The following is a 21,842-nucleotide window of genomic DNA, read 5'->3' on the forward strand; positions in this document are numbered from 1 at the left end:
CACTCACAAGGAATCAACCCCAACTGCCGACTGCTGATCGTCTTCCCCGCTGTTGGTTTTGAACGTCGTCCTAAATTTCAGGAGCGGTTTAGCAAACCTCCCTGGCTTCAATACGTGCGGAGGAGGCAACGTCTTCCCTGCTTGAGATTCTCTTTTTCACACACTGTGAGATATTTTGTTAGTGTCTGCACGTGCGAGCGCGAGGCATTCCGGGGGTACAGGTGCGGCAGGTGTGGCAAGTATATCCAGGTGTACTGTCATGTTTAAGAAAAGCTTTGCACACAAGCATGGCAAGTACGCACAAACACACAAACTCTTCTGACGCTGACAATGTGGGGCCCACACCCTGTTTGTTTTATCCACGGTGGAAGCACAGTGTCATCAGGGGATTATAGCTGTAAACCTCAGCCGGGAGTTAACTGTTTAAGGGTGGAAATGCAATGTCGGCGTCGTTCCTTCCATTTTGTAGCTCTTCCTTTTTGAATAAACAAAAAAAAAAGAAGCCTTAACTGGAGATGACACTTGTAGCACAGTGCGCTATTGACATCCACACTTGTAAGAGACCATGCGAAGCGTGACAGCAAATCAATGTGTTATTGATTTGGTGGCGCTTCTGCTTGGCACTAACTTCTAACTATGTCACTTCACTAATAATGGGTTGACTTCACACAATGGGAACGCTCGTACATTCATCCGTCTGTGAAAAGCTTGACATTTATATATATGTTTTTCTTCTTTAAAGCTCCGCCCTCGTCCGTTTTAAAATGATTTAAATGTGCTTTTTTTGGAAACATGGTGCTCTTTTCACACTCGTGTGCCGGTAACCTCCAGCATATGTTGTTGCATTATTAACGTTCACATTTGTGGAATGCATGGTCGAATGAGGGATTGTGACACGGAGTAAATCTTTAAAACAAGAAGCTGTGTGTGACTGAACATGCACTTGAGATCTGTGTCTGTCTCGTAGTCCATCAACGTGTTCCCCTATGAGGCGGACACGCTGGTGATTTGGAGGATCAGGATTGGGTTTCGCTGCACCTTACGGGGTTAAGTCAACAACACAAAAGCAACATCTGAAAAATGCAAACGACACACATGTGCACATACATTCAAGCTCATACACATAAATTGTACATTTCTACTGATTATGCTTCATGGAAACACAATGGTATAATAAAAAAAAAAGCCTGTAATCGCTGAAGCCACCCACGGAAAAAAAAGACATTTGTTAACCCCCGCATCTCTTATAGCAATGGTAAAGCATGTTAAGGCATAAAGGGATCTTCCTCACACATTATCTTAATGACTGCATGCAGTTTTGTGAGTCGGGTGCAGCTTGTACTCTGCAAATGCAATGATGTTTATCTCATGGGTTTGCAATTTTGGAATAATTTCCAAAAAGTTTCATGGAAATAACTATGTAATTTGCTTCTAATTATATGGAAAATAGAGTCAGTGTTCAATTATATCCAATTAATTGCAATGTAACCTCGACTCTTGCAGTGAACATCCCGTCAGCGGAAAAAGCCAAAATGTGGAATGTGCCGACAGGCGAGCGTACAATTCAAGAAATATAGATTAGTATAGAGTTTCCAATAATGAATGAATTATGACTGAATGAAATCACAAACCTGTACTATAAATATTCAAGTTTCAGTCGGACACTAGTTCTAATAATAATAATACATTTTATTTGTGTAGTACTTTAAAAGGAACTCAAGGCACTTTGCATGGTGAAGACAAACAAAGAGAGGCAGCAATAAAACAAGAAAGATGAGATGAGTGGAGAAAAAAACAATAAAAAAAAATGGTATCACAAGTTAAAAACAGATTTAAATAAATGGGTTTTAAGCGCTGTTTTGAAAGTGGCGAGTGATGAAGAGTGTCCACGGGGCTGGGGAGAGAGTTCCAGAGGGAGGGGGCAGCAATCATAACTGTCAGGATTAATGTAATGTGAGCACAGTCGATCATTCTTGACCTTGAGTTTCCAACCGCATCTCATGGTCTAAGTGAGGGAGACGGTAACCCCATCTCAGTTCAAGGAGGGGCCTCTGTTGTCACATGTTTATCTCACTCTGACCAATGACTTTGACCTCTACCCAGTCGATGCTGTTACTTCTTCTGTTATGATGTCCAGAGACAGCTGATGGGGTTCAGATGTTTTGTATATGCATGTGTTTGCCATCTATACGACATATATACTGGTACTGTATCAGCATAACTGTTATTACAATGGGGAAGGTTAATTCAACCATATCTCCCGGACTTCAATCTGAGCTAAAACTCAAGGGTCGTTGGAGGGTCAGATGTAACCAAAACCCGTGTTTTCACTGCATTTTACGGCTCTGCTCCACTTTCTTTTAGTACCAGGTCTCTTTCGCAATGCCTTGTTACGACTGAGGATAGCACACAATGTAGGCGGGATTCTCAGCTGATCGCCATAATAATAATGGAAACGCTAAAATCAAGTAACGATCTGAATTGGACTGGACTGGAGTGAACTGGTCTGAACTGGGCTGCGCGGTGGAAGCGTGGCTTAAAAGTTGGGAACAGGCCCCGTTACCTTTGTCGGCCTGTACGTCCAGTTCCCGATGTGGCTCCATTGCTTCGCATTTCCGAGGAAACACATTCTGTTTATTACAATGCACAGAGAGAGACGTGTCAGAGAGGTACTGGTGAAGGGAAAGAGATGTACAGATAGGAGAGATATGCCCAACATCAGCAGTATACACACACACACACACACACACACACACATGAAGGCTAAATGGCAGATTGTGCCTTTTCAAGTTCAGTGGGTCACAATAGACACCCCCCTGATCCAGCAGGGGCCCCAGTGGCCAGTGTTTATCTGTCCATTTCAGATGAGTTCTATTTAGGGCAGCCTGGGCCAGACGCCATTCTCCCTGCTGATTCACTGGGCTGCTGGGAGCGCTGCTCTACCTTATCCGGTTTCCACAGTCAACCCAGTGTAATTTGTCAGGATATGGCTCACAGGGCCATAAACCTGTGTGCGTGTGTGTGTGTGTGTGTGTGTGTGTGTGCGTGTGCGTTTTACATTAAGTTCTGTCAGTAATAGCTCCTGATTTCCTCCCGTTCTCTCTTTCTCTCTCTCATTCTCTCCCTCCCTCAATCTCAGACACACCCAGGTATATGCATGGTTCCCCCCCCCCCCCCCCACTCACCACCCCCTCCACACACACACACACAGACAAACACCCTCCCTCTTACACACATGGCCTACAAGCCAGATAAGAGCACCGTTTATTCTGCAATACATTGAGCTATTGTGTGATTCTCCAAGGCAGCGAGCAGCGATTCTTCTTAAAGCTGTAGTAAATCATCTCTGACAAAGAGAGACGGCAAAAGCCAGAGATTTACACATCCATACATCCCATGGTCCGGGCGGCGGGAAAAGGGTGGAGTTCCTTTGTCTAACACGGCAGTGATGGATCAACATTTTCTCCCTTCGGCGCTGTGCCACCAGCATCTCTGACGCAGGAAACCGACGCGTTTTCTCTTGTGGAAATACATGTTCTGTCATTGTTTCGTGTCTCTTGTCCCAGTCTCTCTTTCTTTCTGTACTTCTCTGTCTGACACACATTTTTTTCCCAAGGATACAGCACGTCCTGCTGTCACAAAAAAAAAAAAAGTAATTTCATCTTATCAGCTGCAACAGACAGACATGGGCACTACATGCAGGAGACTGGACACAGAGCAAGTTTTAAAAAAAACTTCATGACAAATACAAAAAAGGGGATATTGTGGCAATGATATACTGAGAATAAGTAAAAGAGACATTTTTCAACACAACTAAGACACATTATTTTTTGCAATGCAGGTTGTTCCTGTGCTTTACAAACATCTTGAAAGCTTAATCCATATGTTCATTGTACAGAAACCCATTTCCGCCACACACACACAAAAAAACGACCAAAAAAAAAAAATAAAAATTAGGACCAAAACTAAATTAAAAAAATAAGAACCCCAAAAAATAATAATTAGGCCAAAAAAAAGACAACGAAAAAGAAAAAGTAGATTTTTTTTTTTTTTTTTGGTCCTAATTTATTTAATTTTTTTGTGGCGGAAATGGGCTTCCATATATTTGTCTAGCTTATAATAATTTACAGACACTGCATCATTACAAAGATGATTCCTGTGAAAAAAAAATGGATTTCCTCCAAATGAAATTCAGAGGTGTTGGTATGGTTTTCCAGTCCAGTCGAATTCCGAAATTTCAAGAAAGTTGATGGTGTCCTCCCCCTCTTCGTCCACTGAGCGAACCAAACATGTCCACACCTCCTCCTCCTCCTCCTCTTCTTGTCTTCAATCAGATACATGCATCAGATTTTGAATATGGGTGTTTGGTCTCTGTATTTACATGTGTGTGCGTGCGTGTACTTGTGCGTTTGTGTGTGTGTGTCTGGGGCCCCAGTGGCCCTGTGTGTGTCTCGCCCTGTCATGGAGCGGCCCTGTGGAAAAGTGCTAGCCAGTGATGAAGGGTGTATTGATTTGTGGGCCAGGCGCCTGGCGTATCGACTTGGCAGGAGGGTGATCCTTCAAGGCCTTCCTATTGGCACACTGAGTTAATCTGCTCAGCCTGATCAATACCCCCTAACTGAAACTATCATCGCACAGCATCCCACGTCAGCGCTGTGTTTGTTTGGCTTTTATTGGTTTTATGTGTGTTTATGTAGGTTGAAGGGATGATTTGTATCTGTGTGACAGGGAAAGTGTAACCCAGAGCATGCTTCTTTTGTGGTGCTTTTTGTGTGTGTGTGTGTGTGTGTGTGTGTGTGTGTGTGTGTGGAAGTGTTATGTGTTCTCTCAGTGAGTCATGGCCAGTAAAGCCAGAGCGCAGCACTGTGAGGTCATATAAACAGTATAGCGCGCTATTATAAATCTGCAGCTTGATTTCCAGCCCGCCTTGGGCAAAGTATGGCAGCTTGGCAATGAGTTTGCTATTGAGAGGACCGGCTGAGTGGCTGGATTTAGTGTTGCTGACGGCGCTCTGTAGAAATTGTGGTTTACCTGCAACTGCAAATGCTTTGGCTCTTTTAACTCCGTCCCGCTCTGTTCTTGCTTTTCTGCTGAGTATTTTTTTTGTTTATATTGTGGGTGTTGGATGTCTGTGCCCATCTGCTAACCTGCCTTATCTTCCTGTGTATTTGTGTTTGGCCCCTTGCAGACCTAACATGGAGAACACCGGTGAGGTCAGCGAGTCTGGCTCCTCCACGGTTAAACATGCCCTCAACCCTGACAAAACCTTCATGCAAGTCCACTACCTCAAGGTGGGATCCATGTGGGAAAGGACGGGGAGAAGTAGAAAAGGAAGGAAGCAAAAGAGTTTCAGAAGAAAATATAAACAAAGTCCTGTGTCCTTTCAGGTGGCCCACTCTGTGTTGAAGCCCTTGTAGTGACTATAGATGTTGCTGCCATGTTTCTCTGTCTTGTCCTTGATGGATCATGTTTTGTTGCCTTTATTCGTCTTGTTCTTTGTTCAGGGTTACTTCCTCCTCCGGTTCTTGGCCAGTCAAGTGGGAGGGAAACGATTCATCAACTTCTTCCGGGTATTTGTGAAGAAATACCACGGGCAACTCATTTTGTCTCAGGTGAGGCTGCAGTATAGGGAACCAGAATTGAGAAGTTCGTTGTTGACTTGCAGCTATACTTGAAAGGCTGTGTAACAAAAAGCGGCGCAGAGGTTTGAACTGTTTAAATATGACCCGTCTCTGAGGCACGATGTTATTTCCATAAATTAATTGGGAGGCTGATGTAGGCTTGATTGCCACTCTGTTACAATAGTTGAAAATGCTCCGGCAGCAATTTCAAATTGATGGCCGCACATCAGCTCAGCCACATTGTGTTTATTCTGCCGGGGCTATGAAGCTGAGCGATCGCACCTGGAAGTCGCTGTGTGTTTGTACGTGTGTGTGTGTGTGTGATATGTGATGTGTTCCACCTGGCTCCTGTTTCTTCGGTGGCTGTCTGAGTCTTCCCACTAAATAATGGATGTAACATAAACACTGTTTAACCTTGCGCTCTTGACTTAAGCTCAGGTATGCCTTTCTCTTTCTTTTTTTTTTTTTCTTCCTCTCACACCTCCATAAAAGCCTCCATTTCTGTCTCTTTTTTTTTTTTGTTCTTTCTGACAGGATTTCCTGCAAATGCTGCTGATTACCTATCCCAACATGTAAGTGGCTATGAATAATGCTTAAAAAAAATGTCGAGACACATTAAAATCACACTGTGCGGTAGCCTCGTGTCCAGTTCCAGACTAATTTAAGATATGTTATTCATACATTTTCTGTTTTATTTTTTAAATTTTCTTTTACAAAGTAGTATGTTTACTGGATTTACTGCCAAACATCTCAGCATGTGTTGATTTGGCCTCTCCTCTCGGTCCTGCGGTGGAAACGTGACTAGCAAAAGCTCCCAAAAGCAATCCTATTAGAGAAGTCTCATCCACTCTCGTATTAATTGAAGTGTAAAAGGATAACTGCTCCTCCTGCTCTCCTCCTCTCCTCCTCTCTAATTTTCTCTCCGTCTCTGCGTTTGCTTAATCATTCACTTCTCTATTTCTCCTGATTGCTTCATTAACCTCTTTTTTTCACCTGTCTGTCTCCCCCCCCGCCTCCCGTTTCCTCACGTCTGTCTTTCACTTTGTTTTTCCCCTTCCCTTTAACTCTTCGTTTCCGTTTGCCTGCTCTGAATGTTGTCTTTTGGCCTTTTCTGTCATGTGGAGTGTTCTGCCGGACGAGCACGGATTGATTGAATTAAACAGAGGGAGTTGGGGACAGTCAATATTTGGATCCGATGCCTCTTTCAGTAAACAACCCGCTCGAAGGTTTAGGATAAGAATAGACACTCCTTGTTGAGTAGCGTGGTCGTCTTTCTGCAGGGTGCAGGGACATGTATCCTAGCCCATTCCCCAGACTACATGGGAAACATAATATTTATAAGACGAAACATAAAAACTATTAAAAAAAGAAAAAGAAAGAAAGAAAATCAATGCATTCATTGATTTGTGCTAGTAAGTAACGGCGGTTTTCCAGGCATCACCGTCACTCTTTCTCATCTATCACCATTAAGGGTAATTACCTATACAATTAAATAAAGACGCAATGATCAACGTGAAATAACTGGTAGATACACGCCTTGCCTTCTCTCGTGAGAAGTGAAGCTTATTTTTTATCCAGTCCTGTTATGAAGAGTATTTGACAGGCCGTGTGGTCTATTAAGTGTATTAACCTTTTGTTTGCTCGAACTGTGCTCACATAATGCCGCGTAATCCCACCTTATGGCGTCTCGCTGTTGATGTGGCCGATGTGAAGTCTTTGCATGCTCTCGATGGTTCAACACCAAACGCCAGGAGATGAAACTCCCTAGTGGTGAAGTCACGGAAGACATCTTTAGTTTCCACTTCCTGGGAAAACCGGTGTTTTTAAGGGCATCGGCTCTTCTCGTACACAGCGGAGTATGAACTCCGAGTCTCCAATGAAGAGGTGAAGCGTCCACCATTCAGATGTTGTTGTTCCCCCTGTGCTGGTCCATCTCAAACAAATGCCATACGCCAGTTCCCAGTGCTATTTAACCGCACAACTATCCCAACAAGCGCTCCAGCAACATACTGGACATATTGACAGAAACTTATGGAAAACTGGAAAAAGAAAGATAAACAATCCAGCATTTATGTTGCTCCAATAAGCAATAGATATATGTCTTGATACGGTATTATAGTGTAATGCTGTGTGCTATCATTCATTTCATACACACTGCAGAGTGCTTGTCGAATGTTTGTTTGCACATTTGTCTTTGCAAGCCAGTTCTGTCACTGTTTGATTCCCGTATATGATGTGTATGGTTTTTCATTTGCACACGTCCGCTTGAACTCAGTCACACCCAAATATACACATACATGCAAACATCTAAACCCATTTCATTGTTTGCACATGCCTGTATGCTTGTCCTTATATAGTACAGTGGGTGTGCCCTTCTTTTTGTTTAAGGTGTTGGCTTAAATTTCAAGTCCGCCATGTGCCCAACAATATTTTCCCAGAGCCATGTATTCATAGGTTGTCTTGGGCAATAACAGTCATTGCTATAATAATAGGAATAGTACTGACACTCGTGCCATTGTGTTCCAGAGAAGGCCTCACCCTCGGTGCTATTTATGCTGACTGGCTTGATCGACCGGGAATTCCAAAGGTATGAAAAGTCCAGCTTTTTATCTGTCTTTATTAGAATTTCACAATTTTGCTTCAATATCTATAATTTATCTTCAGAAAAAGTGAAATACCAACAAGCCAAATGATCACGTTAATTCAACATTTAACTCCTTAATCAATTATGACTGAAAATAAACTTTACACTTGGCTGTAATGTATAAAATTAATGATTACAATCCATGCATAATAAACAAATCACACAATAGCGCAATAATTCAATACTATTGATTTTGGACTAGTAATTAGTTTAATCTGTACGTTTCTGTTTTTTGTCCACATGCATCTTTTTAACTATAAAATAAGTAATTGCTTTAATTATGTTATTTCTCCTTATTGTTTCTTCATCATATGAGGTCATGGAAACAAATGATAGTATGATAGTATTGATGCAGGCAGTCAAAGTATTTTTTATTTCACACTTGATGTGATCCTTTCATACCTGCCATGCACAGGGCGGTATTTTTTTATAGCACCCAGTTTCTGGTTATGAAAGAGATTGTTTTTTCTAGTTTGGGTTTGAAATAGCCGATGTCTCAACTTTACTTACTTTACAGTAATTACTAGATATCCAGACCCCTCTCATGTACTGCAGCCGCCACAGTTTTACCTCTCTGTCAGTCCTTAAAGGTCATCGGTACTTCAAAACTTTTCGTTCTTCTTAGTTTTCTCCTTTTGTTCTTACTATTCAACGGTCACTTTGTGACCCCCAATCGGGGGTCAGGAAACACAAAAGTGACCATTAAATGACTATTCAATGGTCACTTTGTGTTTCCTGACCCCTGATTGGCTCAGTTTATGAAAGCCTTGTGCCAAGAATCGTACTGACTTCATCATCAGTGAGTCTTTGAGATCGTTCGATGTCAGTTAAGATGTTGTGTTCCAGTTGTAACCCAGCAGGGTAACACGTCGCTCCACGGACAGGAATGGAGGAGTGTGCAGCACGCATTTGCTCTTTTTGGACGACAGCAGCGGCCTAACATTTGTCTCACTATTTACCAGCTGTAAATAGCTGTGTAATGACGCTCTCGTAATGGCAATTATGTCTCATATTAGAAGTAAGATAGCTTTGAGTACACAAATACTACAGCGTAAATGATGTGTGACCACGAGCCAGCAGGCGTTTTGAAACTGCTTTGACGACGATGAAAGATCGCGAAAGATGATAATGACGACGTCTTATTGATGGACCGGAAGGCATCACTGGCAGTTTATTGTATCGTTGTGTTGTCGGATCATTATCATCCTGTTACTGTGTCTCGAACAGTGCTGCTCTGCCTGTTATTATTGAGAAAGACCCACGGTCACAAATTCCCCCCCACCCTACACACGCACACGCACACACACGCACACGCTGCCACAATCAATCCACTCTAACAGCTTCTTAAATTCTCCCATCTCCATGGTAACTGATCTTAATTACCGCCGTGTGAATGTGCATTTTTTTTCTGCGTCTGCCCTCCTGTTGCTGTCTGGGAATCTTCTCCTTCTGGAGAGCATGCGGTGGCGTAACGGGAGCCTTTTTTTCGGGGGGGCCTCTGAGGTTAGGGCGAACATTGTGGAGCGACTGCCGTTCTCTCACACCTGATTGGGTGACGGCTGGAGTGTTCTCGCAGAAGCTTTTTCTCGTGTTTGATGTGCCGGTCTCCAGCTAATAAGATCAAGGAGATCGATTGAAACCTTTTACAGATGCAAGTGCTCGTGCATTATGTAGAGTCAAACGCATTTTTAAAGTCTCTCTCTCTCCTCTCTTATCCATCGCTGGACAATGTGCTTGAATTGGAGAAAGGCAGGAAATGGTTTGGCCTAATAATAAACAATGACATTCAGTGTAAGAGATGTGGAATGGGGAGGCCAGTGGCGACCTATTTTGGACCTCAGAGTTTAGATGAGTAAGCACTCCCTTTGGGATGATGGATCTAGACTGAAAGACTTTGTTTTTAGAAAGGCTACCCTTGATTCACCAGGGCGTTCAGCCCATACCTTCTCTAAACTCCGATAACTTGCATTTACAGTTTATAGTTGTCTTTTTCTGCCTGGTTCAGCAATAAAATCATTTTTTTTGTGTGTGACGATCATCATACAGTGCACTTCACTTTTTCCACATTTTGGTATGTTACAGCCTTATTCCAAAATGGATATTTTTTTTTTATATATATATACACACACACACACACACACACACACACACACACACACACACACACACACACACAACATCTCAAGGAGTGGAAACAGGATGCACCTGAGCTGTGAATACTTATGTACATGTTATATTTTCATTCTTTATTTTTAATAGATTTGCAAAAGACTTTTTTTTTCACTTTGTCATTATGGGTTTTTGTGTGTAGAATGTTGAGGAAAGAAATGAATTTAATCCATTTTGGAATAAGGCGGTAACATAACAAAATGTGGAAAGAGTGAAGTGCTGTGAATACTTTCTGGCATCTATATAACTTATATTTATCTTCACCTAGTATTAAAACAAAAAGCTACATTGGCGCATATGACAAATATCTGGAACCTGAAACTGAAAATCAGGACTTTCTGTTAACCTTGATACCTCTCGTTGGGCTGCCTCCTCTTTGGCAATTAGTCAACTAATCGGCCATTTTGGTCTCAGTTGACTAAGATTTAATTCACGCTGTAATTTTTCAAGCTGTTTTATGCTGAGTGACTCATTTTCAAGAAACTTCTCAACACATCTTCGGTAAACACACGATTCAAAGTGCTGCTTTTGTGTGATAATTTGTGAAGAAACTCAGTTTTACAGATCTGTTGAATAAATCAGCTAATCGAGAACAGCCCGTCTCAGCTGTGTTCGCAGCATGAAATATTCAAGTCTGTTTCATTTTGATCTGATTGTTGGATTCAAATCTTGTTGATTTTGTTGAATTTATTTATATTTAGGAAAGCTTATCTCCAGCTCTATAACACATTTACACACATTTGAATGATATTTGTTTGTTGAATATAGACAGCTCTTCATCTAAAAAGCCAAAGTACGGTCCTGAAAGGTTAGTGTTCTGGTATTAATACCAAAACTGGTATATTTATGGCATTGTTTTCTAGGGTATATATATATATATATATATATATATATATATATATATATATATATATATATATATATATATATATATATAGTTATGTCTATATTGTTATGTCTATTTTACTTATATTTTGAAGAATAGCCATAAATAATTCAGCCAAAAACACTCAACCAAACAGTGTATTGATCTCAGGAAGACATACGCGTCTCATGCATGTTCATGGGCGCGAGGTGCAACTTCTGAACACGCAAGCTGATATTGATTCACGAGAGAGACACTACTCAGACACTACTCCAGACGAGAGAGAGAGTTTTCACGAGACAAAAGCCTCGCTATTCAGGGAATGGTGGCGGAGATCTATAGGCAGCAAAAGAGCCATGTGTGGTATCCGGTTACACAATGCCAATTTACTGCTTCAACACTCACTACATTTGATACAGCGCACTCTAGCACCTCCCTTCTGTCCGTACCTCTGTGTGTCTACCCCCCCCCCCCCCCCCCCCCACACACACACACACACACACACACACACACACACACACACACACACTTCTCCTTGGCTTCTCCATACACATTCTGACAGAGTACTTGTACAATACCCAGAGAGGAGTACTCAGGCATGCAGTTGTAGTATTGAAGGTTGTGCGTGGCTACGGTAAAGCTAACGGCATCGTATTGAATCGCTGCATGGGTGTGCGTGGGAATGTGTGTAGTGTCGTGTGTGTATCCTAGATTGTGTCATTATGATGCTGCATCTTTCCTGTGTGTGTGTGTGTGTGTGTGTGTGTGTGTGTGTGTGTGTGTGACATTACAAACTCCATCTGTCTCCCCGCCGGTGTCCTTATTTCCCCCCAACAAACGCACTGCCACAAACACACACCCGCTGACACACAACCCTCCCCGTCATCTCTCCGATATGTGATTCACATCACTCGAGCAGCGGCTCTGCTGAAAGCCTTAATAAGGTTAGAGAGTAAGTGCTCTGTGTTTGTGCCTACGAGCTGCTCTCTGTGCGTAGGTGTGTGTTTGCATGTACGGCTCTTCGTTCGTGCGCGCGTGTGTATGTGCGTGCGTGCGTGTGTGTGTGCGTGTGTGTGTGTGTGCATGCGAGCGAGTAAGAGATGGTGGAGGAGTCGGATGACTGTCCGTCCTTAAGTTGCTAGTCATTGAGGGATTTTTATTTTCCTCCTTCTCTTATTTCTCTTCTCCTCCACTCTTCCTCCTTTCTCTCATCCTCCGGAGTCAATTTGCGAGTTTCCGTCAGAGGAACAAGTGATCGCGCTCCCACCTTCTCCTCCTCCTCCTCCTCCTCCTTCTTCTCTTACCCTCCCCTTCCTGCTTTTCTCTCTCTCTCTCTCTCTCTCTCTCTCTCTCTCTCTCTCTCTCTCTCTCTCTCTCTCTCTCTGCCTCTGCAAAGCATTCCACTCTGTCCCGATCACTTGCCCCCGGCTCACTGCTTTCCCTTCTTCTGTGTTGTTCAGTGGCTGTATGAAAGGAGCGCCGTGTGGTCACAGGCGAGGCTGGTGGAAGAAGTCAAAGCAGAGGTAAGCACTCTCTCTCTCTCTCTCTCCTCCTCTTCTCTCTTTTCCAGTCTCTTCTTCTTATCTTCGGGGAGTGGCAGACGGACAGACTGGGGGGGCAACTCTCAGATTTGAAATGTTGCCCCTCACACTGCTCGATATGATTGTCATCTGATTCCCTCTTTTCCTTCACTCAGTTATTTTGCCGCTGTTACTCGGCGCTGCCTCCTCTCTCTTCTTCTTCTTCTTCTTCTTCTTCTTCTCCTTCTTCTCCTTCTTCTCCTTCTCCTCTGTCTCATTTACATGCTCCGTTTCACAATGTTTGATACCATCTCTTATCTCCACCTCTCCATCTACCTCTCTTTTTGCTCATTAGCTCCCCGTATCAGTCTCTCCCTCTGTCTGCCTCTGAGTGAAGTGCGGCACACCGCGCTGTACATCTGTTGCGTGTCATTCTGTGCCGTCCATCAGATTTCCCATAAAGCTCCCGTGTTGTTCTTAATTGCTTTGCCTATATTTTTCCAATTCTTCTGCCTGAGTGATTTTGCGTCTTGGAAATCACTCGTCGACCTTACGGGCCCTCACTCTTTTCACAAACAGTGTTACGACAGTGCATTCGTTCTGAGATATAAACTAAAGTGGAGGAGAGGAGATAGAGTTTGGCCTTGATAGTGATCGGCTGTTTAATGGAGATCTATGGCGTGTAGGGAGTGTCTCCGCTACAGGCTCCGTCACAGCAACATACTTTCGCTATTACTCTTTTGTCTCAGCCGGCCGTTTGTGTCGGTTATATATGGAGCACAAGTGAGCGCTGAAAGGTTGGAATTAATGAGAGAGAGAGAGAGAGAGAGAGAGAGGGAGGGAGGGAGAGGGAGACAGAGAGGGAGAAAGTCAAAGCTCGCCTGCCAGTGGCTCACTCAAAGTGTGTACTTGTATATTCCTGTTTGCCTTTCCACTTGAGAGATGGAAAGTGCGCCTGAAGTCTGTTTATATTTACTCTCTGCTATCGGACGTGACCACTCACTCTTTCTCTCACTCCCTTTCCTTCCTCCTCTATCTCTCTGTCATTGCTTCACCTTTTCGGATTTCTTCTCCTACCCCCCCCCCCCCACCCCTTTCCCTCATTCCCTGTTTCTGCTTCACACTTGTCTAATTCTGCTCACTCAAAAACCTCCCACTTTGTTGTCTCTCGCTACCCCTCTTCCCAACCTTCACCCCCCCGCCCTCCCACACTCTCCCTCCCTCACCCCCCCATCCTCCCTCCTGCAGGTTGTAAAATGGATTCTCCTCAGTCAGAGTCATCAGGGGAAGGGCAGAAAACGGAAGAGAACAGAGCCCAAGGTGAACTACAAAGAGGTAGGCAGCACTCTCCTGTATTAAGACCTCCATCTACCGTCCCGCTGCACTACTTCAACTCTTAGCACTGTACTTTTCTCTTTCGGAAACATCTGTCTCGCCATCTATTTGGGTTTTTCTTCCTTTTCGTGAAGCTGCGATTCATCAGCTGCAAAACATTAATGTTTGTCCGACAACACGGCTATCCCCCACAATTATGTTTGTGTTGTGTCTGTGAGGAGAGACTACCCTCTACTTGTGTAAGTCTGTGTTTACTGTAAGTTCAGTCGCACACATATTTAACCTTTTTAAGAGCTTGTGTACATCACACACCCTCCGCTGTTTCTGTGTGGTCATGGCCAATGTGTGTGTGGGACGGCGTCTGTGTTTGTCTGGACGGGTGCGGGGAACATTTAGCCTCGACGTTCTGGGTTTGAATCTGGCCTTGAACCTTTGTTGCATCCCTCTTTCTCTTCCTGTCGTTTCAAACTGTTTCCTACCAAATAAAATATACCCAAAAATATGTTTTTTTGCCTGTGTGTGTGTGTGTAGTGCTAATTAGTTCTCTCAAGGGATGGCTAATCCCCTCCACCCACTAATTGACACACACACTGGCACACACGCCTGCATCATTAATGAACGCACACTGATCTATAAGCCACTGAGGGGGCCACAAGTCATTAGCTAGCAGAAGAGCAGCTTTTATGTATCACTCTCAATATGCTCAGACATCACAAGACTGTAGGAAACACTTGAAAGCCTCCCATTTTTTCGTACTTTACATTTTACGACATGAATAAGTAAGGTAAATGCCCCTGGGTATCTTCGAATTAAAAAAAAAAATCACTGCATGGATCCAGTGACTTTTTAGGGCTTTACATTTCCCCTCGGCACTTAGTTCATAGCACACATTCCAACAAATGTAACGTAAGATGTATTCATAAGCAAAGGTGTACATGTTTAACCTGTATCTAGTCGTCCAGAGAATTTCATAAAACTTTAGAACATGATTTTTCTGGATTAGATTACCGACAATTGCTGTGCTGTAATTTGGGATGAAATGCCTGTACAGTCCGCAGCCAGTGCAGCCCCCCCCCCGCCCCCCCACCTCCTTCAACCACCTGATACCAGCCGTCTGGTATATTTACAACATGCGCACTCATACACACACACACACACACACTCACTTCTGAGGGGCAGCAAAAGGGCCTCTTCCTGTGAGGGGGTGGTGGCAGAGAGCGCTGAAATCAGCCTCATGAAAGAATAGCCAATTACTGTCCACTTGGTCATACACAATAGAGAGAGAAAAAGGAGGGAGGGACGGACAGACAGACGGATGAAGCGAGATCGAGGGAGGGTGGGTGGGGGTGTAGTGAAGGGGGTGTGGGAGGTCAGTGTTTGAAGTTACACCATAAAAGCCATCCTGAAAGGAAACACAAAGTGACCCCCTCCTCTCGCTTTTCATCCACCCCTCTCCCCCTGAGGCCCAGCCCTTTCCTCTCCTCTGCTCCTCTACCTCTCCCTCCATTCCCTTTGTTTCTGTGTACAGAGAGAGTGCCCCATGGATGGACCAGGTGTATTTTATATTACTCCTTCAAGTACTTCAAACGCCAAATAGCCCAATTTTTACTCAACCCCTCTTTTCATCTGTACCTCTCCTCCCTTTTCTCTTCCCCGCGTCTACCAGCCTGTTGCAAGGCTATAAATCACGCAGCAGACCCGATCGGCAAAAGAGGAGAGGAGAATTAGGGCAGATAGAGAGGGGGGAGGAGGGGTTGTAAAACACAGGAGACGGGAAAGACAGGGAAGATAAAGTTTGGATGAATCAGAGATGAAGATACAATTGGAGCGTAGAGCAACAAGAGTGAAATATGAACAACAACACTTGACACCACCGCTGGGCGTTACGCATCCCCCGTGGTTATCTTTTCGATCCATCCAAGTTGGATCGGAAACATGGATTTAAGTCACAAATTGTGTTATCGGCCGGAGGTTGAAAAGTACAAATTGAAAGGTCATATTAGAGGATTTGAGAATGAATAGGTGGTGGAATGATTGTATTGAAGGAGAAAGAAAGGATGAAGAAAAGGTAGAACACGGAAACCCAGTGCAGACGGATTGGAGTGAAACTGCTGGTGTGTAAGAAGTTGATGATTGTGAATTCCGGCGAGGTAATGAATCCGTTGCAGGGAATTTGAGGAATTGAAGAGCAAGAGTGGAAATTTAAGGACACTTGAGACGCACTTGAGAGATGAAATAATACTGGACAGGTCAGATGATGTCAGGGGGGTTAGGGAAGGTAGGACTTTTAGTGGGCTGGAGTTAGGCTGAGTCGGAGTTGCATTAGGCGCTAATGACATTATGGATGATTAGGGAAAATACACACACACTCACAGACTCACACACCTATAGATGCACCCAGTGGAAAGAGCCAGACACCCCCACAGAGCAGCCAGAGATCTGCTCAGTTTAAAAGAGCCTAAGTTTATTACCAACTTCCCGTCGTCTTTGTTTCTGTGGTAAGTTATTGATTCACTTAGTGCGCACATCTGACTCTTTTTTAAAAAAAATTTATTTGTGTACACGTGTAACTTGTGTGTGTGTGTGTGTGTGTGTGATGAGCGTGCGTGGGTCCAATGTGTGTGGAGAGGTCTATTAGTCACGCCTGCATGGTAATGGGCCTCATTTTGCTCTCATTTTCATCTGCGGTCTCCGTAATGAGAGGGTCCGTCTGCCCCTGCTGATCAGGACAGGAAACCCTGTAGGGTAAAAGAGCTGCGAATTGCGGGAGACCTTAGACAACGTTTTTGGCGGACGCGGGCCACTCTGCTCTTTTACGATGCTTTTGTGTAGGTTGTAATGTATCTGGGTTGTGTATTAATCAACTGGACTACAAAGTAAATTGCCTCAAATATGACCTATAGCTATCAAAACATAGCTAATCGTTTCCTTAAACCACACTGTGCAGCTTTGCCGTATAGTATGCTCAATAATCTCTGAGTTCATGGAACATCTAGCCTGCAGAATGGGCTTAATTGTTTACACATGCAGCAATTCTGTAATAACATTATTTAAACTCCGACACATGCAGTGGTACAAGTAGTTTGTTGGAATTTGTTTATTATGAATACACCTTTTGAGATGTGCCATCTTCTTTTCCAGTGTAACAAAAGTACAAAAAAAGCACAGAGAAAGATAATTAGAAGATACAAATGTAAGCAAAACAAGCAAAAGCATCGAGCATGAAAATGGATCATTAATTTAATGTTTATAGGAAAGAATTAATGTCAGTGAAAGTGGTAATGATGGTTATAAAACATTATAAATGTGTTTATTATGAGCATATACAACTGATCCTATTATAAGAAGATGAGGGATTGTGGAGAGCTACTTTGAATTGTACTTCATTTGAAAGTTTTTAACATTACTAAAATGAATGGCCTTCATATTCTAGTGTAGTTCTTTGAATACAATATATATTGATGCAGCATGACACATCTCAGTGCCTTTAGTGCATGTGATAAGGTTCTGTATATCGAAAGTGTTTACACAGCTCTTCCCCTGGATAAACAAATCCGGGAAATGGTGTAATCCTGAATTCTTGTCATTCCTGCAGAAATCGTTCTTCACCACACTATTTTTAACTCGCCTCCCCGAATCTAAGGCTGCACAATTATTGTGTCCACCAAAGTTATATTGATTCATATTGAGATTATAGTTCCGAATCAACCGAAAATGTGACCTGCGACAGATTATTTCTTCCTGTATCCCGATTGTTTCAACACACCTAACAATTTCAACCATTGTAAAAATAGTATGACAGGCTAAAATGGCAACACACCATTTAAAAACTCTAAATGTTTGTACATGTTCAGAGGATGATGTGTATGTGGGAGCAGGGACATCTTTCTGTGTGGACTTCACAGATGCAGCGGAATAGGTGGATGATGAGTCAGCCTGCATCTCAGTGACACTCTGTCACCTCATTTGCACCCATATGGTCGTTTGCACCTTTCCGGACGATGCCGGCGGTTACTGTGAGAACACGTTGAGGTTTGTGGCTGAGGAGGATGTCAACAACAACAACAACAAGTTCAGAGCAACAGCCTGTCTTCAAACTGCCCCTCCAACTTTATTATACTGCACATAATATATAAGCTAAGGGGCAATTTTAATCATTTAATAAAGACATTGAGATTGAGCTGTGCATATCAAGTTTTACACAAAAGCATCATAACTCTCATAAGGTCGATCTTGAAGTGCTATGATGCTTTCAATTGTTGACTTCTCGTCCAAAAAGGCTGCTTCAGTTTCGTACCAAAAAAGCTTTAAGTGGACTTGGATTATTTTTTTTGCCCAATCCAAGATCGACCAACATACATGTTAATCGGACACACTAAACATCTGATTGGAACATTTTGTGGCCTTCAATCAAACTCAGTCTGATGATTTCACTCAAGAGGTATCCCAAGCTTCAGTTGAAACATTTTCTCAAGTATTGCTCAAGACATTTTATGCTTTTTATTATGAGCCGGAGAGATAACCCAAAATTAGGGGAAAAGGCAGATGGGACGGTTTGTGAACTAACTGAAGGCCTCAGAGTTAAAATAACACAAGATTACGCTCCTCAAAACAAAACAGATACCGAGTTCTATTTTCGGAGATAATGTAAACCCACAGAGAAATGAACCGCGCTCGAGTGGGGACTGAAATCCCTTGTGCTGTGCTGAGGTGTGATGTTGATGGTTGGACAGGGGATGTACGAGTGGTAACTGAGTCCCTGTGGGAGGGCATGATCAAAAAGCCTCTTAAGTGAGGTAGGGCTTGCAGGTGGCGTATACAGCACATCACCATAATGGACATAAGTAGAGCATTGAGGAAAAAGGCAACAGAGCAATGTGGAAAGTGTTTCAGTCTCTGCAGATTTGTGAGAAGAACAGATCAAATACAATCCTAGTTCATGATTTGACCAATCAAAGGCCGTAGTCCAAAGACTTTAATGTGCCGTTTGTGTAATTGTAATAAACTAGGGGCTATAATAAGAATGTTTGAGTAACAAAACATTGTGATCTGCCTCTTGCTCTTGTCTTGTTTGTTTGAAGTTTGACCAGAACTCATGAAATAGGGCAAATCTGTATCGTAATGGTGATTTTTATGGCATCTGTTTTAGTGTTTCCTTCAAAAGGACATCACAGCATCAAAGAGCACTGGTCATATTCAGCGACGCTAACTCGGGGCAGCAACACATCCCACATTTGATTTTCCTTCATCTGGGTTTTCATATCTCCACCTCTGTCTCTTGGTTTATGCCGCCTTCTCTCCTTCCCTTTCTCTTGTACACTTTCCCTTACATGCTCTGTCTCTCTCTCCCTCCTCCCTCCCTCTGTCTCTCTCTCTCTCTCTCAGTGATTTATTGGCAATGAATCAGGGATGAGGGAGTATGCCGGAGGAGAGATGGGAACATTCAGGGAAATGGCTGTTTCCGGCCAGACTTCATCACATCAGGATGGGAAATGGTCGGAAGAAAAGTGTGTGTGTGTGTGTGTGTGTGTGTGCGCACGTTGTGTGTGCATGTGTGTGTTTCTCCATTATCAGACCAACTGGGGATCAGCTAAGGGCTGCTCAGACACCGAGTTCACAACTGTGAGCCACAACCTCTTAATTGTCTATTAAATGGAAGAAGAAGTCACTCTCCACACATATGGCAAGATATACAGCGCTCAAGCAAAAGAATCCACCTCATGGCTTTATTGGAATATTTAAATCGCGGTATGAGTTGCTGTCAGAGGGAGTTTATTATGTGGCTATGGCTCACTTTTATGGGTCCAATTCCCTGTGCCGTGCTCCTTAGCTCGTCAAAATCTTATCGCGATCGAGGGTTTGTGCGCGCCCCGTCCCACTGGGAGCTGTGCTGTCTGAAGCGGCAAGCTGATTCTGATTAGGGACTTCCGTGGTAGACTGGTTTCAGGTGGCAGGTCAAGCAAAGAGCAACGCATCAGTTCTCTGGACTCATTTCAACCCGGATGGCGAGATCCGCCTGGGCTGCTTCGGTGGCGCTCGTTCCGATGACAGAAACTTCATGTGTGGAGGGGGAGGGGGGGGGGGGGGCTGAGGGCTGAGTTGGTTGAGTTGGGCTGAGCTGGGTTGTTGTTGTTGTTGTTGTTGTTGTTCACAAGTAATGGGTTCCAGATGAAACAGGTGGATCTGTGCAGCAACGGCAACCATGCATTATTGTAAAAGATGGTTACGGGGGAAGAGGGAAATGAGCAATCTTCATCGATGATCTTGAGCTTTTTCCATAGCTCCTCAAAGGGAATGATAGTGGACACAACAGGAAGCTATGTTAGCTTATTAGCTGTGTTGGACCATCAGCTTTTAATTAACCTTTTCTATTGGAGTACATACTGCTCACTGAAAGAGGAATGGTCTGCAGACAATTCCATTTCTTGGAGGCGTGACTCTGGACCGACACAAAGGCACACACACACGTACTGTACTGTTGCTACACAAGATTGTATTACGCCATATCTTTGAGTACATGAGGTTCCCTCTGGGCTGAACTTCTGAGCTCGGCGAGAGACAGCGAAAGAGTAAGAGAGAATCTGAGGAGAAAAAGATGAGAGAAAGAGAGAATCCAGAACATCTAAAGAGACAAAAGAGCTGGAGTAAAACAACCGATCTATAAAAGTATCTTACCGGCTTTGTCGTTTTCGGCAGCAACTGAAAAGTGCTGACCAGAAGACACAGATTGTGTGGGAATCAGAGGATCATTGTGGCGAACAACTGCTTTTTGATCCTCCATTCTCTTCCGCTGACATGTACATCAATACGCTGTTGATCCAGCGTTACCTGTCAATGAAACCTTTCAGCTCACCTTGTCTTTGAAAAAAGTCTGTACGGTGTTTGTTTTAAGACAAAGCTGATACCGCTAAGTGCTAATTCTGAACACTACGCCTACAGAGCAAGCTTTATGGCACTGGAAACTGCCAATGCTCCCTTTATATGTGACCCCAGAGTTTAACTTGTAAAACTCATGCCGTAGCACGCCGGGATATTACTGTATAAACTTGACCGAAAGTAAAATCCACACAATGTCTGTTAAAAGTGTACATGAAAAGACAGAAGTGTGTCCTCTGACTGATGTCGCTGGAGCTCTGTCTGCTCCAGTTTAATGCCATCACAACATCTTCGAAAAAACACATAATCGGGCCTTTTTTATGCTCCATTTCATCCTTAAGTTCCTGACATCTGTGCTGATGGAGAGTAAAAACACAGTTTTCCCTTTTTTGATGGGTAGTAAAATCCTAAGAGAAATTCTTCACCGGGGCAAGTTTTAGAGACGCGAAAAAAGATTTACGTGTTGAGATGAGGGAGGAGAGGAGAGGAGATGGCTCCATTTGTGTTGTGTTAATGGGGGCAAGCGAGACAGAATGAAAGTGAAAGGGAGAGAGTTTGAGAGAATTTGTCTCATTTATCACTCAGCGGCAGTTCTGTTTTTTCTTTTTTCGGGGTCCTTTTAAGCTCGCAGCCTGTCTCATCTTGTCCGTGGGACTCCCTGCAGTCTTCGTGCGTTGCGTGCATGAGCGTGTGTTTATATGCGTTTGGGAATGAGGGGGGCAAAGAGATCAACAATCCGGATTGACGATGCTGACAAGCTATTTAATGACAGGCATAGCTGCTCAGAAATACCACTTAGGGCTTCATGACTC

General features: G+C 43.5%; 1 protein-coding gene across 6 annotated transcripts in view; it reads left to right on the top strand.

Moving 5' to 3' along the window:
- Positions 1–21,842, top strand: part of aopep (aminopeptidase O (putative)) — a 66,241-nt gene that overhangs the window by 21,302 nt on the left and 23,097 nt on the right. For 3 of the 6 annotated variants that reach the window (XM_068566694.1, XM_068566693.1, XM_068566695.1), the window contains exons 9-14: positions 5,189–5,291; positions 5,505–5,612; positions 6,156–6,193; positions 8,148–8,208; positions 12,760–12,822; positions 14,068–14,154. In XM_068566694.1, the coding sequence (XP_068422795.1) occupies positions 5,189–5,291; positions 5,505–5,612; positions 6,156–6,193; positions 8,148–8,208; positions 12,760–12,822; positions 14,068–14,154 (460 nt within the window). Of the gene's footprint in view, positions 1–5,188; positions 5,292–5,504; positions 5,613–6,155; positions 6,194–8,147; positions 8,209–12,759; positions 12,823–13,174; positions 13,373–14,067; positions 14,155–21,842 lie in introns of those variants that run through there. The other 3 variants (XM_068566697.1, XR_011077038.1, XM_068566696.1) reach the window with 3 other exon arrangements.

This window comes from Clinocottus analis, unplaced genomic scaffold (genome assembly GCF_023055335.1).
Source record: "Clinocottus analis isolate CAN_PGR_092001 unplaced genomic scaffold, fCliAna1.0.p SCAF_7, whole genome shotgun sequence".
In the NCBI taxonomy this organism is placed as follows: Eukaryota; Metazoa; Chordata; class Actinopteri; order Perciformes; family Cottidae; genus Clinocottus; species Clinocottus analis.